This window comes from Lepisosteus oculatus, chromosome 4 (genome assembly GCF_040954835.1).
Source record: "Lepisosteus oculatus isolate fLepOcu1 chromosome 4, fLepOcu1.hap2, whole genome shotgun sequence".
NCBI lineage: Eukaryota > Metazoa > Chordata > Actinopteri > Semionotiformes > Lepisosteidae > Lepisosteus > Lepisosteus oculatus.
This window is the reverse complement of record NC_090699.1, coordinates 6,048,009-6,062,462: the sequence shown is the minus strand read 5'-3', so window position 1 is coordinate 6,062,462 and position 14,454 is coordinate 6,048,009. Positions and strand designations below refer to the sequence as shown.

General features: G+C 52.7%; 1 protein-coding gene across 9 annotated transcripts in view; it reads right to left on the bottom strand.

Annotated features, from left to right (window-relative positions):
* Positions 1 to 9,525: 9,525 nt before the first annotated feature.
* The window catches only part of cadm3 (cell adhesion molecule 3), a 45,017-nt gene continuing 40,088 nt past the window's right edge, over positions 9,526 to 14,454 (bottom strand). For 8 of the 9 annotated variants that reach the window (XM_069188437.1, XM_069188440.1, XM_069188436.1 and 5 more), the window contains 3 exons: positions 13,286 to 13,309; positions 11,516 to 11,641; positions 9,526 to 9,806 (listed from right to left, as the gene is read on the bottom strand). In XM_069188437.1, coding sequence (XP_069044538.1) covers positions 9,688 to 9,806; positions 11,516 to 11,641; positions 13,286 to 13,309 — 269 coding nt within the window. In that variant the 3' untranslated portion in view covers positions 9,526 to 9,687. The remainder of the gene's footprint in view (positions 9,807 to 11,515; positions 11,642 to 13,285; positions 13,310 to 14,454) is intronic. The other variant, XM_069188435.1, reaches the window with a different exon arrangement.

Here is a 14,454-nt window from a genome sequence, read left to right as displayed (position 1 = left end):
AGGAAAAAAAAAAGAAAAAGACATCTTAAATGCAAGTTGGGAATTTTATTTCAATAGAAAGACAGGGACCGAGACGCGCAAACTGTCCGCTGGCGCACGGGGTCACCGCGGGGTCGACCCCCCCCTCGAGCCAGGAGGAGCCCATCGCGCACGCTCTCTGCCTCGCGCGTCGCCAGCCGCCTGGAACGCGACCCCCTGCAGCGCTCGGCACGTGAACGAACAATTACACACTTACACGCCCCCACAAGAAAAACACAAAATCGCGCAGACAGACGCCTCTCGTTCACACCAGATCCTTATTTAGAAAGCAGGCCGCTCACAGTGTTTTAATTAGACGGCTGCCTGGAGCAGAACGCCTGTCAGCTTCAATTAGGCCTTAGCAACCAACCACAACCTACACACTTGCCCCCAGTAGGTTGCAGTTCTTCTAAAAATACTGTACACAAAAACGGCACATATACAAATGCTTATATATAGAAGCAAGCAAAATCCTGTCAATATTGGAAGCAACGGTGCCTGTTTGAATTTTTAACGTGTCTCGTTTGCTCGTTTGGATCTCGGCGGACAAGTTTGTCCAGTCCTGGTCCTGAAGGGGTCAGTGTGTCTGCAGCAGGGCTGTCCAGTCCTGGTCCTGGAGGGGTCAGTCAGTGTGTCTGCAGCAGGGCTGTCCAGTTCTGGTCCTGGAGGGGTCAGTCAGCGTGTCTGCAGCAGGGCTGTCCAGTCCTGGTCCTGGAGGGGTCAGTCAGCGTGTCTGCAGCAGGGCTGTCCAGTCCTGGTCCTGGAGGGGTCAGTCAGCGTGTCTGCAGCAGGGCTGTCCAGTCCTGGTCCCAGAGGGGTCAGTCAGTGTGTCTGCAGCAGGGCCGTCCATACTGACCCCTCCAGGAACAGGGCCGGACACTCCTGTCAGATGCAATCAGGAGTGACGGTAAAGATGTTCTTTGATGTTTAGCAATTTGCTCAAAGCTTGTGTCAGTACAAGAAGAGACCAGCCTTATCGCTGAGCATCATTAAGTCACATTGATCAGAGTCCTCAGACTCTTAAACATCATCAAGAGACGGCACACAATACGGGCAGCCAGTGGGCAGTGTTGCGGTAACTAATCCATCATAATTCCCAGTGAAATCCATTAGCACACGAATCTTTCACTCCTGCCAGAACATAAATACAGCTACTGGTTTTGTACTACACACAATCTTTCAAGGTTAACCGTGAGCTTTCGGTAGAAGAGGACTGTAATAATATCCTAACACTGATATAGCGCTCTTCTGGACTCTCCACTCTGAGCTCTTCACAGGTCAGGGGGATCCCCTCCACCCCCACCAGTGTGTCCCCCCCACCTGGATGAAGCTCCAGTCTGCTCACACACAGCAGCTCTCAGTGGGGAGGAGAGCAGAGTGATGAAGCCAGTTCAGAGAGGGGGGTTATTAGGAGGCCATGATGGGTAAAGACCAGGGGGAGATTTGGCCAGGACACCGGGGTGACACCCCTGCTCTTTTTGAGAAACACCCTGAGATTTTTAATGTCCACAGAGAGTCAGGACCTCGGTTTTACGTCTCATCTGAAGGATGGAGCCTTTTTAACAGTAGAGTGTCACTATACTGGGGCATCAGGACCCCCACAGACCGCAGGGTGAGCGCCCCCTACTGGCCCCACTAACACCTCTTCCAGCAGGAGCCTCAGCTCTCCCAGGAGTCTCCCCTCCAGGTACTGGCCAGGCTCACACCTGCGGAGCTCCAGTGGGGCTGCCAGCGCTGAGCTGCAGGGTGATGTAATGGACATACCTACTGTGTGCTACAGTATCACATATGTCCCCCTCCTGGAATGAAATGGCCGACAAATCAATGGCGGGACTTGAACCGAGTCAGAGAAGGTGCAGATACAGCTGTGCACGAGGTGGATTCTTCTCGTCCTAAGCGGGTTTGACGCTTCCACGCTCGAAATGGTTTTAAACCGAGCCGAACTGTTTGTGCAGCAATTCGGCGGCTGAGAGCTTTAATTAGTCCACCAGGACGGGGACACTGTGCCCTGTGTGCGCATCGCGGGCTGGAAGCACGATTCTCCTCCGAGTATCTAGGTCACACTGAGCTGGAAAAGGACTGCAGGGGGGGGGCTGCAGCCCAGATCCCAAAGAGTCACACAGTCCGGAGCGCCGCAGGGATTTCTGGATATATACCCTTGCAGAGATCAAGAGCCCTGCAGAGCGTTAACTGCTCCAAATTTTGCTACCGTCTGGTCCGGTTAAGTCATTCAGGGCTCAGCCGGAAAAAGAAACAGAAGCGGAACTAGGGCCCTCCAGGACCAGGACTGCCACGGGATTGGACCTCCTTCAGCACCAGTCCAGTCCAGATCCTGGAGGTCCGGTGCCAGTGCACGTTTTCATTCCAGCTCAGGCCCCGATGGATTTTAATCAGTCAGTTAGGTCCTGTCTTAATTGGACTGGTTTACCAACTTCAGGTCCTGCTGCTTTGAAGCAATCAAGTTGCATACGGTCATTTACAGGTAGATTCCACACCTTTGACGGTCTTTGGTAGACCTGATTTCTGAAACCCTTGGACACTTTTAGGTTTTGTAGACAATCGAGGGAGCACAAACCAGGAGTCAAATGGAAACTGTGTGGACGCGCATTTAAGTCACGGATCGGGAGGCAATACTTTACACAAAGACTTGTAGGGGTGTGGAGCACGGTGTTGAAGTCAGCCATTTCTTCACAGAAGCCAGGGTATGAAATTTACGGCCTTTAATCTGCAATTCATTTCTTAGAAAAATCAACCAAGCAAAATGTAGCAAATGACCTCCTCTGGTCTGTAACGTCTGTGTATGTTTTACCCTGGTCATTGGAGATTAGACTTCTGTTCTGAACGATTTATAACATCGTCAAATGAAAGAAATGGATGCTCAGGGGATCGCAGTAATGGCGGGGCGGTGAGGCTGTGTCAAAAAATATTGCTGCCTCACAGAACCGGGCCCCACCGAGTTTGGTTCCCAGGCCCGTGGTTCTGTCTGTGTGGAGTTTGCGTGTTCTCCTGGGTTCGTGTGGGTTTCCTCCTGGTGCTCCAGTTTCCTCCCACAGTCCAAACACATTTCTAATTGGCAGGTTAACCGGCTCCTGGAGAACCCGGCCCTGGTGGGAGTGTGTGAGCTGTGACGGACTGGCGTCCCCCCCCACGGTGTGCCCTGCCTCGCGCCCGTTGCTTGCTGGGATAGACCCCGGCTCCCCTGTGACCCGGCTGTGGAAGCGGTCAGGGAATGGACGAAAGGAACACAGTGAAAGCGCTCCAAGCCTCTCAGGTATACAATCGTGCTCCAGGAGGGGATGCTGTGTCTTTTTTTTTTCTAGGTCTCATAAAAGCTCCGTCACCTGTAGAGCTTAGAGAAACTGTTCAATTAATAATAATAATAATAATAATAATAATAATAATAATAAAACTTGCTTACACTTCTATAGCTCTTTTCTGGACACTCCACTCAGAGCTCTTCACAGGTCAGGGGGATCCCCTCCACCCCCACCAGTGTGTCCCCCCACCTGGATGAAGCTCCAGTCTGCTCACACACAGCAGCTCTCAGTGGGGAGGAGAGCAGAGTGATGGAGCCAGTTCAGAGAGGGGGGTTATTAGGAGGCCATGATGGGTAAAGACCAGGGGGAAATTTGGCCAGCACACCGGGGTGACACCCCTACTCTTTTCGAGAGACGCCCTGGGATTTTTAATGACCACAGAGAGTCAGGACCTCGGTTTTACATCTCATCCGAAGTTACGGCGCCTTTTTTACAGTATAGTGTCCCCGTCACTATACTGGGACATTAGGACCCAGGTGGACTGCAGGGTGAGCGCCCCCTGCTGGCCCCACTAACACCTCTTCCAGCTGCAACCTTAGTTTTTCCCAGGAGGTCTCTTTATCAGGGTACTGACCAGGCTCACACCTGCTGAGCTTCAGTGGGTTGCCTGTTGAGAGTTGCAGAGTGATATGGCTGCTGGCAGTTAAGTCCCATTAAGCCAATAAGGAGCTAATCTGGGTTGCCGAGTTTGAGGGAAAACCTGGAGAGGCACACCACCGCCTCCAGGATCAGGATTGCCTACCCCTGCTCTAGATTTCCGGGCGACCCGAGGAGCCGGCTGTACTGGGACTCTGGTTGCTATGTGTATCAGAACGATGTTGTTGCTAGGGTCAGCACTTACCCGTATTTCCGGCAGACGGCATCCTTCTCCCCGGCACTTCAGACACGGACAATGGGACAACAACACTTTTGACTTTTTTTTCTGTCGATTCTGTTTCGTTTTTTGTTCGTTTTGTTTGTTTTTTTTTATTTTATTCGTAAGCAATATGGCTTTTGTTAACATCGGGTGTTTTATTTTCTTAGATACACAAAAAAAAACCAACAACAAAAAATTGCAACAACTGTTAAAACAGCCCAAAACAATAATGAATCACCACCCCCGTTGTTTCTGCACACATGAACCAATAAAAATAAAATCTAAAGAATTTTGAAAAAAAAAATGCATGACCAAATATATTTTTACAAAGAAAACAATATAGATAGAAAACAGAACCACGTCGAAATGCTCACATACACGAAACCACAACCCCGTTTTAAACTCCTCTCTCCTTTCCCGAGGACGAAGAGGCAAACAGGAGTCTAGTGTGATTCCGGGGGTAACAGCAGGAGTCCCTCTGTTTTTGCCGGCGGTTGACCTAAGTCGTCGCGTTTGAAGCCAGCGGGAGACTTGAATTGTTCAACTTCAGCGTAAACCGCATTTTCCGTCTTTCATTGCCGGGCGCCCTCGTCTGCAGTTACAGGGCCCGGGAGACGAGCTGTTGTCAGCTCGACCGCCGTCAAAGGACAGCTACCGCTTGTGTTTCCTGATTCACGAAACAAAACAAAACAAAACAAAAAAGAGAAAGAAAAAAACCGAATCCACACCCCAGCCCCGCACGCCTGACAACAGGACGCTACCGGTGGGGCGCCAATACTGGACACTCGCAAAAACAAATAATAAAAAAAAACCGTTTATTCACATCGACACCCCCCGACTTCAAAAACACTATTGCAACCCGAATGGTAAGTAAACTATTCTACATTCCCAGCAAGTCATGTTTTGTATTTTGTTTTGTTTATTTTTTTAAACTGCGCCTGGTTTCGGGTGCAAATTGCTCAGCACCTCAACCGCGCGCCTTCCGCCTCCTCTCTCATTCTTGGTGGATACCCCCAAAGACTTGATACCCCAAGACTGAAGGATGTCCACACCTGCTCTGCCCCCGTCTCGTTTCGCGTGACGGCAGGAAAACCCCACACTATAACTTTTTTTGTTGTTGTTAACACATAAGGAAAATAAAAAAATCACACACACACACACAACAGCAGATCAATCGGTCAGTAGTCCTAGGAGAGACGCCCCGCGCGATATGAAATGTCGGAGGAAGACGCGTCACTGAAAAAAAAAAACTAGAGCCGGCGAGCAGGAATATCATTTCTCCCCTCTTTCTCCGTGCTCCGCTTCCCTGTTTTTATTTTCAGCTTCTCAAAAAAAGGAAGAAAAGACGAACAAGTCCCCGGTTATTCACCCGACGGGCCCGAAAACCAAAACACCCCACTGGGTTAGCCACTCAGAGCCCCTCCAGACCTCCACAGCTTGCTGGGGGTGGGGGGACATTAGAGGTGTTGAGGCAGAGGGGTCGTCGGAGGGGTCGGCTCGGTCGAGCGGGGGACGACGGGAGCCGAACCGGATGTTAGAGCTGTGAGCCCTGCGGCCTGTCTCTCCTGCGAGACACTGCAGCTCACGGGAGAGAGGTGTGTGTGTGTGTGTCAGAAACCGTCCTGTCCTCCAGTGGGATGAGTGACTAAACACAACGCACAGGACACACACACACACACCACATCTGGGTTCCAGTTGAGCTCTTGCAAGAACTATAGCGCCACCTGGCGTCGTAACCGCGGATCCTCGCTCCCTGACAGGTCGCTCCGTGAACTCGATCTCCCTCTCGTTTCACTTTCGCGTCTTTAAGTGGGGAGGTGTCCGTGGGGGGACGCCAGGTGTCGCGCACACGCGTTATCCCGCCGCCCCGGTTCCCTAAGAGAGAGCGCACGCAGACCCACAGACACACAGAAATACACTAGACAGAGAAAATGGGTTCGACGTCGTAATGAGCACCTCGTACAGACACACAGGTTACAGTGAAATTAAAAGAAAAAAAAAAACAGATGTAAAAGAAGACGCAGCCCGTCCACTCCACTGGCCCCAACACAAATCTCTCATCCAAAGAGCAACAACAATAATAATAATAATATTAATTATAATTACAATCATAACACTGAGACAAAATGGATCATAATACTGGCATGACATACAGAATTAAATAAGACCCCTAATCATAATAAAAATATTTGCATTTACATAGTTTTGACTTTTTTTTGCCCCCAGACAGTGATATCTTAATTCAGCATTTCAGTGTACATAGTAATAAAAAAACAGGCAAGCATTTTTCATCGATACATACTGCGGTAAAGAAGGATAGTGTGAAACACAGAGCAACAGCTAGAAGAGAGACAGAGAGATAGAGAGAGAGCGACCGCTGGCGCGTCAAGACTGCAGAGCCTGATTTGTGTAGGGTGAGGTGTGTGCGTGGTTTTTGGGGGGAGGGCCGGGAGAGGGTGTCCCGTAGGACCCGTGCGGGGAGAGTGACGTCGACGTGGCGGCCGTGACGTCACAGCGAGAGAGACGAAACCACCCGGCCCGGGCGACACGAGCGGTCCCCACCGCTTCCGGCGATTCGATAACACGAACAAAAACATCGATATTTTTCAGCAGCAGTCCGTTTTTTAACCCAGTTATGTTCTGTTCTGAACTTAGTTTCCGCTTTTGACCCAGATATGTTCGCTCGTGTTCTTAGTTTCCGTTTTTAACCCGGGTGTGTACTGTTGTGTTATTGTGTTCTTCGCTCTCCTAACTAACACGGCGGTTTGTTTCCGAAACAGAGCTCGCTCGCCTTGCCGCTAACCCTCCTCTGGGAACTTCGCTCCCTGTTCCGGCGTTTTAAAGGTTTTCCTCGCGGGACGAGGCTGGAAACGATGTTTTCAGGTGGCTTCGCGCCACAGGGAAGGCGCTTGGTCTGGTTTCAAACAAATCTCAAAACAATCCGCCTGTTCCTCGCCCTCTACCCCCCCCCGTGTCCTTTCGGCCACTCACGCGCCAGAGGTCAGCTCGCAATTATTCAAAGCCAATTAAGCAATTAAAGACCACCTGAGTTTTGAGACACCCCCCCCCCGTGTGTAAATCAGACACCCTGCACTTCTGCAGATCCAGACACCTGAAGCCGGTCCTGGTTTCACTGTGGCTGAGGCCTGAATGACTTCGTCAGAGCTCGTACATGGGCCTTATCTCATCTCATTGACCTTTCCCTGCCGTCTGTCACACCTGCAGGTTCCAGACCTGCAAGATTGGAGACCCCTGATTTGGGGTGACCCGTCAGACTAACTGGACTGGGGCTCCCCAGGACCAGGGCTGGAGACCCCAGATTCGGGGTGACCTGTAAGAATAACTGGACTGGGGGCCCCAGGACTGGGGTTGGAGACCCTGGGAGGAAGGAAACGCTACAGGAGCTGGACGGAGATGTCCGGAAGCGCGCCAGGTCCAGTTGCTTGACAACCCCGGAACGGGAGCCGACAGAGGGAGACCCGCAGTCGGGGACACGCGGTCGGCCGGGAGGAGATACGAGTGATCCTGCGTCTCTGCAGTTCAGAATGGCTGTTACGAAGGTCCCACCTGAGCCCTTAATTGCTTATTTGAACTCCTTAATTGCTTAATTGGACTCATTGATGCTTAATTGACCTCCTTAATTGCTTAATTGGAGAAGGGAAAGCCTTTCCTTATTGTTCAGAAGCGGGAGGAGTAAAGAGACCTGTACCACCTGCCAGTACAGGAGTAGTGTGCCCCCTTGTGGGGCCATCGGGTAACGAGAGCAGCGAGGCCCGCTGGGCAGCAGATCTTGGACAGAGCGAGACGGAGAGACAGACAGAGAGAGAGAAAGAGAGGCTTATTTACAGCTGTTGACAACAACCAGACCTCAGCAGAATAAAGTCAGTGCAGACAGCGATGCTGTGTTTGACCCCCCGCTACGCGATGCACGGTTTGGGCGTGTCACTGTTTAAATACATGTTCGTATAAGTCAAGGGAGGGGTGGGAAGACGGCACAATAACGGGAAACGGTAAAGCCACGGACGCAGCCAGAGTGATGCGCTGGGGAGGGGGGAGGGCGTCCACGCCTGCTGTGACCCCTCGTCTCCACTCTCCTGTCCGGTTCGGAGAAAACGGCAGAATTTAATCAGCGGCCAATACCCGGCCCATCCTTTATCAGGAAACCTGCTACACCTGCAGCCTGGAGCCTCTCCTGGAAGCACAGGGCGCGAGTCAGTGCTACGTCCTGCAGGGGGCGCTAGTCCACGGGCCGGTCCGTTCGTTCGATGCCTCTCCCTGTCACTGAAAAGGAAGTCCGGCTGCGGTCGGATACGTTCCCGGGCAACGGTGTTGCCACGGCACTCTGCAGATGGCATCTCGTACGGAAATGGGAAGAGACGTGAGATGTCCCAACCATTCCCTGCGTGCATCCCTAACCATCTCTAAGCACTTTACATTAACAGGCAGGGACCCACTGACTGGAGAAATTGTTGCACCAGGTGACTGAGGGGACTGTTAAGGACCAAGTAGCGGGGACCTCAGTTTACGACACTGCGGTCTGCCACCAGTTACCACGCAGGGGGCTCTGGTTCAGACATTCCTGCCTAGAGGGTGGAGCGCCCCCTACTGGTCCACCAGTCACTCTTACAGATTTCCACCCCAGTATAGCCCAGGCTCTGGCCCAGCTCAGCTTCTGGGACCTGATGTCCTGACCTGATAATCGGGCGTCTGTGTTTTTCAGACAGGCAGGCTGATACGAGAGGATCTACCCACCCGAGGGCGCCCCCGGTGGTGAACCCTCAAGCACGAAGTGTTTGCGTCAGATCAGCACTGGGAAGCATTTTGTGGTCCCCACTCCCCCTCCCCCCCCCTTCGCCATGTAGCCACACCCCCTCCCACCCCCGCCCCGCACACACCACCACACCCACACACATGGCCCCGCCCACGCCGCTCCGCCCCATGCCGCCTCTCCTCTTCCAAGTCCCGCCTCCACTCCCTCTGCTCCGGCATGGGGCCGGTCGCCGCCCCCCCCCCCCTCCCCAAGCAAGGAGGTCAGCAGAAGCGCACCAGAAGTGAACCATGCGCCCCCTGCAGGAGGTCAATGGAAGCGCTCTAGCAGTGGGCCATGCGCCCCCTGCAGGAGATAAACGGAAGTGCTCTGGCCTCGGCCCGCTTGATTTTTCTCCATCTGCTTTGGTCAGTGTTACGCTGTGGAGCCGCCGCAAGCAAACATCCGTGGGCGGCAGGCCACCCATCGGTCAGCGGAAGTGGACAGATGGACCTCTTGCGGTGGTTTCGAGCCCTCGGAAAATTCCCACCCTACATTTCCACAGAATAAGACTGATGACAAACAAATGTCGAAAACAGTTTGTTTTTTCTTTACCAGATGGCGGGTCTTGCAGTTCCTTGTTTTTTGTTGTTGTTGTTGTTGTTGTTGTTTTCGTCGTTAATTTTTAGGTTAAGAGTGGTTTAAAGTTCTGGATGAGCCCCTCCTCCTGGTCAGCTCTCTCCCGTTCCCTAGATGAAGTATTCCTTCTTGTCCTCGGCTCCAGACTGCCCTCCCTCGGCGTTGATGATGGCCGTGTCGGCGTCGGGGGCGTCGTCCGAGCCCTTGGCTTCGTGCGTCAGGTATGTGCCTGCCAGAGCCGATCAATCGATCAATCAATCAATCAATCAATCAATCAAGTGAGCAAGCAAGTCCCACAGTTCCATGTCCTGCCTCCCCTGTTAACTAGCCAATTAACCAACATAGCATTCCGACAATCAATCAATCAACAAAGTCCCACAGCTCCATGTCCTCTCCCCTGTCAGCTAGCCAGTTAATCAATACAGCACTCTGACAATCAATAATTAATCAATCAATCAACAAAGTCCCACAGCTCCATGTCCTCTCCCCTGTCAGCTAGCCAGTTAATCAATACAGCACTCTGACAATCAATCAATCAATCAACAAAGTCCCACTGCTCCATGTCCTCACGCCTGTCAGATAGCCAGTTAATCAATACAGCACTCTGACAATCAATAATTAATCAATCAATCAACAAAGTTCCACAGCTCCATGTCCTCTCCCCTGTCAGCTAGCCAGTTAATCAATACAGCACTCTGACAATCAATCAATCAATCAATCAACGAAGTCCCACTGCTCCATGTCCTCACGCCTGTCAGATAGCCAGTTAATCAATACAGCACTCTGACAATCAATAATTAATCAATCAATCAATCAACAAAGTTCCACAGCTCCATGTCCTCTCCCCTGTCAGCTAGCCAGTTAATCAATACAGCACTCTGACAATCAATCAATCAATCAATCAATCAATCTCACAGCTCCATGTCCTGTCTCCCTCCCATTAACTAGACAATTAATCAATGTGGCATGCTGACAGTGGAGGAAATCAGTCTTATCAATCAGATTTCACAGCTCCGTCAACGAGCCAGTTCATCACTCCGTCAATCAAGGAGATGGATCAATCAGCCAACCAATCTACTGATCAATCAATCAATCAATGTGGCACTCCGACAATAGAGGACATCAAACAATCAACCAATAGGACAGCCAGCCAGTCGATCAATTAATAGTTTCATGCAGGTCTCAAACTCCATGGCCTGAAGTTCCCATCGATTAGCCAATTCATGAACGTAGCACCTCAACAACCGAAGAAGGTTCTTGACCCAGAGCCCCACACACCTGCTGGCTTCATTGAAACCTTAATTGAGCTCTAATAAGTTGCTCGGGTCGAATATCTGCAAGTGTTTTGTCTGCTCTGGGCCTTATGAAAGGCAACAGTGAAAAGCTGATCTCCACCACGTTTGAAAATAGCTGAAAATATTCAAATTAATTCAAGTTAAAATGCTTGTTGTGCTTAGCCTATCAATCAAAGAGTCAATTGTGTTACTGAGAGCTCAGCTGGAACAGGAACTAGCAGGTGTGTGGTAGACACAGCGCCCCCCAAAGCTCTGTGCCGGGGGCTGATCTCTCCCCCTGTACACAGGGGCTGATCTCTCTCCCTGTAGAGAGGGACTGATCTCTCCCCCTCTAGGGAGGGGCTGATCTCTCCCCCTGTACACAGGGACTGATCTCTCTCCCTGTAGAGAGGGGCTGATCTCTCCCCCTCTAGGGAGGGACTGATCTCTCCCCCTGTACACAGGGACTGATCTCTCCCCCTGTACACAGGGGCTGATGTCTCTCCCTGTAGAGAGGGACTGATGTCTCTCCCTGTACACAGGGGCTGATCTCTCTCCCTGTAGAGAGGGGCTGATCTCTCCCCCTCTAGGGAGGGGCTGATCTCTCCCTGTAGGGAGGGGCTGATCTCTCCCCCTGTACGCTGGGGGCCGGCGCCGCGCTCACCTTTGTGCCGAATGAGGTACCGGCCCAGCACGATCAGCAGGCACAGCAGGATGAAGACGATCACCGCCACCACCCCGCCGATCACCGCGTGGTCGATCCCCGAGGACGTGGACATGGCCGTGGGGTCTGACGGGAGGAGAGAAGGGCACGCCGCAGGTTAGTGGACCGGTTCACAGCATGCGTGAGGAAAACATTCTGCGCCAACTCCCGCACAGCGGAGATCGATGGAGCACGCCGTTGGCTCGGGTGGACATCACGGCAGGCAAATAGCACATTCAGAACCAAGCACAGAGGGCACTACTGTACACAAAGGGTGGTGGGAGTGTGCAGCAAGCTGGCCAGTTACATGGTTGATGCCCTGGATGAGATCCTCCAGTCAGGACAGAAGCACGTCTTTACACAGAGGCTGGTGGGAGTGTGGGACAGGCTGTCCAGCCATGTTGTTGAAGATATACGAGCGTCTTCTGAGAAACATCTGGATGAGATTCGCCGGTTAGGAAAGCAGTATGTCTTTACACTAAGGGTGGTGGGAGTGTGAAACAAGCTGTCTCGGCCACAATGTTGAAAATATACTAGCTTCTCCTGAGACACAGCTGGATGAGATCCTTCAGTCTGGACAGGAGGTGCTTCTTTACACACAAGGTGGTGGGAGTGTGGAACAAGCTGCCTCATCCCTCCCAGCTGAAACTATGCCCTGGGTGCTCTTAAGGCAGACAGCTGTAGATCTTGGGGCAAACTGGCTACCGACTACCAAATGGCTGAACGGGCTCCTCTCGTTTGCTAGCGTTCTTAAGTTCTGCAGGCAGTGAACAAGCTAGTGATTATTAGCTGCCTGCTGTGCGTTTTGTGCCCTTGGTCATCGGAGTGGCCTCAACCACAGCTCTCCTTCGGCTGAGGGAAACTGGGCACTCAGGCGCACCGCAAAAAACGGACCCAGGGCGGATCACTAGAGGTAGGTCTTTACACAAAGGGTGGTGGGGGTGGGGAACAAGCTGCTCGGCCCTGTTGTTGAAGCCAAAACCCTGGCGTCTCTTAAGACACAGCTGGATGAGATGCTTCAATTTGGGTGGGAGGCCGGTGGTAGTGGTGGTGGTGGTGGGGGGGGGGGGGCACTTCTTTACACAGAGGGTGGTGGGAGTGTGGAACGAGTTGCTCAGCCTTGTTTTTGAAGCCGACACCCTGCCTTCTCTCAGGACAATCTGGGTGAGACACTCCAGTCAGCCCTGCTCGGGCCCGAGTGTGTGGGGGGACCCCCCCTCCCCTCCTTTCGATCGTCAGGAGCGTGAGATAGGGCTTCTCTCTCCCGTCCTGCGATTTAAACCCAGCGGCCGATTTCAGACACCCCCCCCCTCCTCCCCCCCCCAGCGAGCTGGAAGCTCACAGGACGGGCCGAGAGGAGGCCTGCCTGCACCGGTGGTACGGTTTCCACCAGCTCGCTAACCCCCGCAGATCGGAAACCACTCCACATCCCCCGGGAACTGGGAACTAGAGGCAGGTCTTTACACAAAGGGTGGTGGGGGTGGGGAACAACGTGCTCAGGGTCTGGGTCGTACCCCCGGGGTACGGGCACGCCAGATGATCACAGCACCCGGGACTGCCCGGACCAGGGCAGCACGCGCCCCTCCGTCCCGACCACCAGGGGGAGCTCTCTCTCCCCCCACCCCCCGGAGCGCGCGCACACACACCACAGCTGGAGAGACGAGGCGCACAAACGGACAGACAGGGCTCGAACCCGCGACGGAGGGACGGGCAGGCAGCCGGACGTGGTACCTGGCGGGTCTTCTGCGTCCGCGTCTTCCCGTGCAGATGGGTGGAGAGCGGTGTGCGTGCAGGGTGATGGGGGAGGCCAGGAGGGGCGTGAAATGGCGCCAGTGGGTGGGTGTGGGGATGGAGGTGGCGTGAAGAGATGGTAAAGAAAACACAGCGATAAAACAGGCAACGCGACATCACGTATGATGAACCAACCCCCCCCCCCTACACACACACACACACCCCATGAAAGCAGTGGCAACGTTTTGTCCTTTACACAGAGGGTGGTGGGAGTGTGGAACAAGGCCCCCAGCCATGTCATTGAGACCTGTACTCTGGCCTCAGGACAGGAATATGTTTTTACACTAAGGGCGGTGGGAGTGTGAAATACGTTTCCCAGCCCTGTTATTGAAAATGCACTAGCTTTCTTCAGGGAAACAGTTGGATGAGATTCTTCAATCAGGACAGGAGGCTGTTCTTTACACAAAAGGCGGTGGGGGGGTGGAACAAGCTGCCCAGCTGTGTTGTTGAAGCCGATACCCTGGTTTCTCTCAAGAAACAGCTGGATGTCAAGACAGCAGGCACTAAGGGTGGTAGGAGTATGGAACAAGCTGCTCGGCCATGTTGTTAAAAATACACAAGCTTATTTGGAGAAACATCAAGCTGAGATTCTCCTGTCAGGACAGGAGTATGTCTTTACACTAAGGGTGGTGGGAGTGTGGAACAAACTGCCCCAGCCATGCCCAGCCAGGTGTTAAAAATACACAAGCTCATTCGGAGAAACAGCTCCCGTCAGGACAGGAGTAAGTCTTTACTTTACACTAAGGGTGGTGGGAGTGTGGAACAAGCGGCCCCAGCCATGTTGTGGAAGATGCTGCAGGAAAACATCCGGCTGTCCTCCTGGGATTGAGGAGCACCTTAGTAATCGGCCTGGTGAGCCGGAGGCTGATGGGAATGTGTTCAGGGTCATTCTGGCTCCTCTCTCCCCCCTGAGTTTCCCTCACACTCCACTCACACACTCCACACTCCTGCTCTTCCTCGGTGCTGCTCTCTAACAAGCACAGGAATTCCTGCAGCACACAGTCGCCTCGTTAAGGCCGTACTCGTCTCCCCCTTTTAATTACAAAGTCTTTATTCTGTGCTTAACGAGGTGTCTGGGGGGTGGATCTTTTTTTGGTTCAGTCAGATTA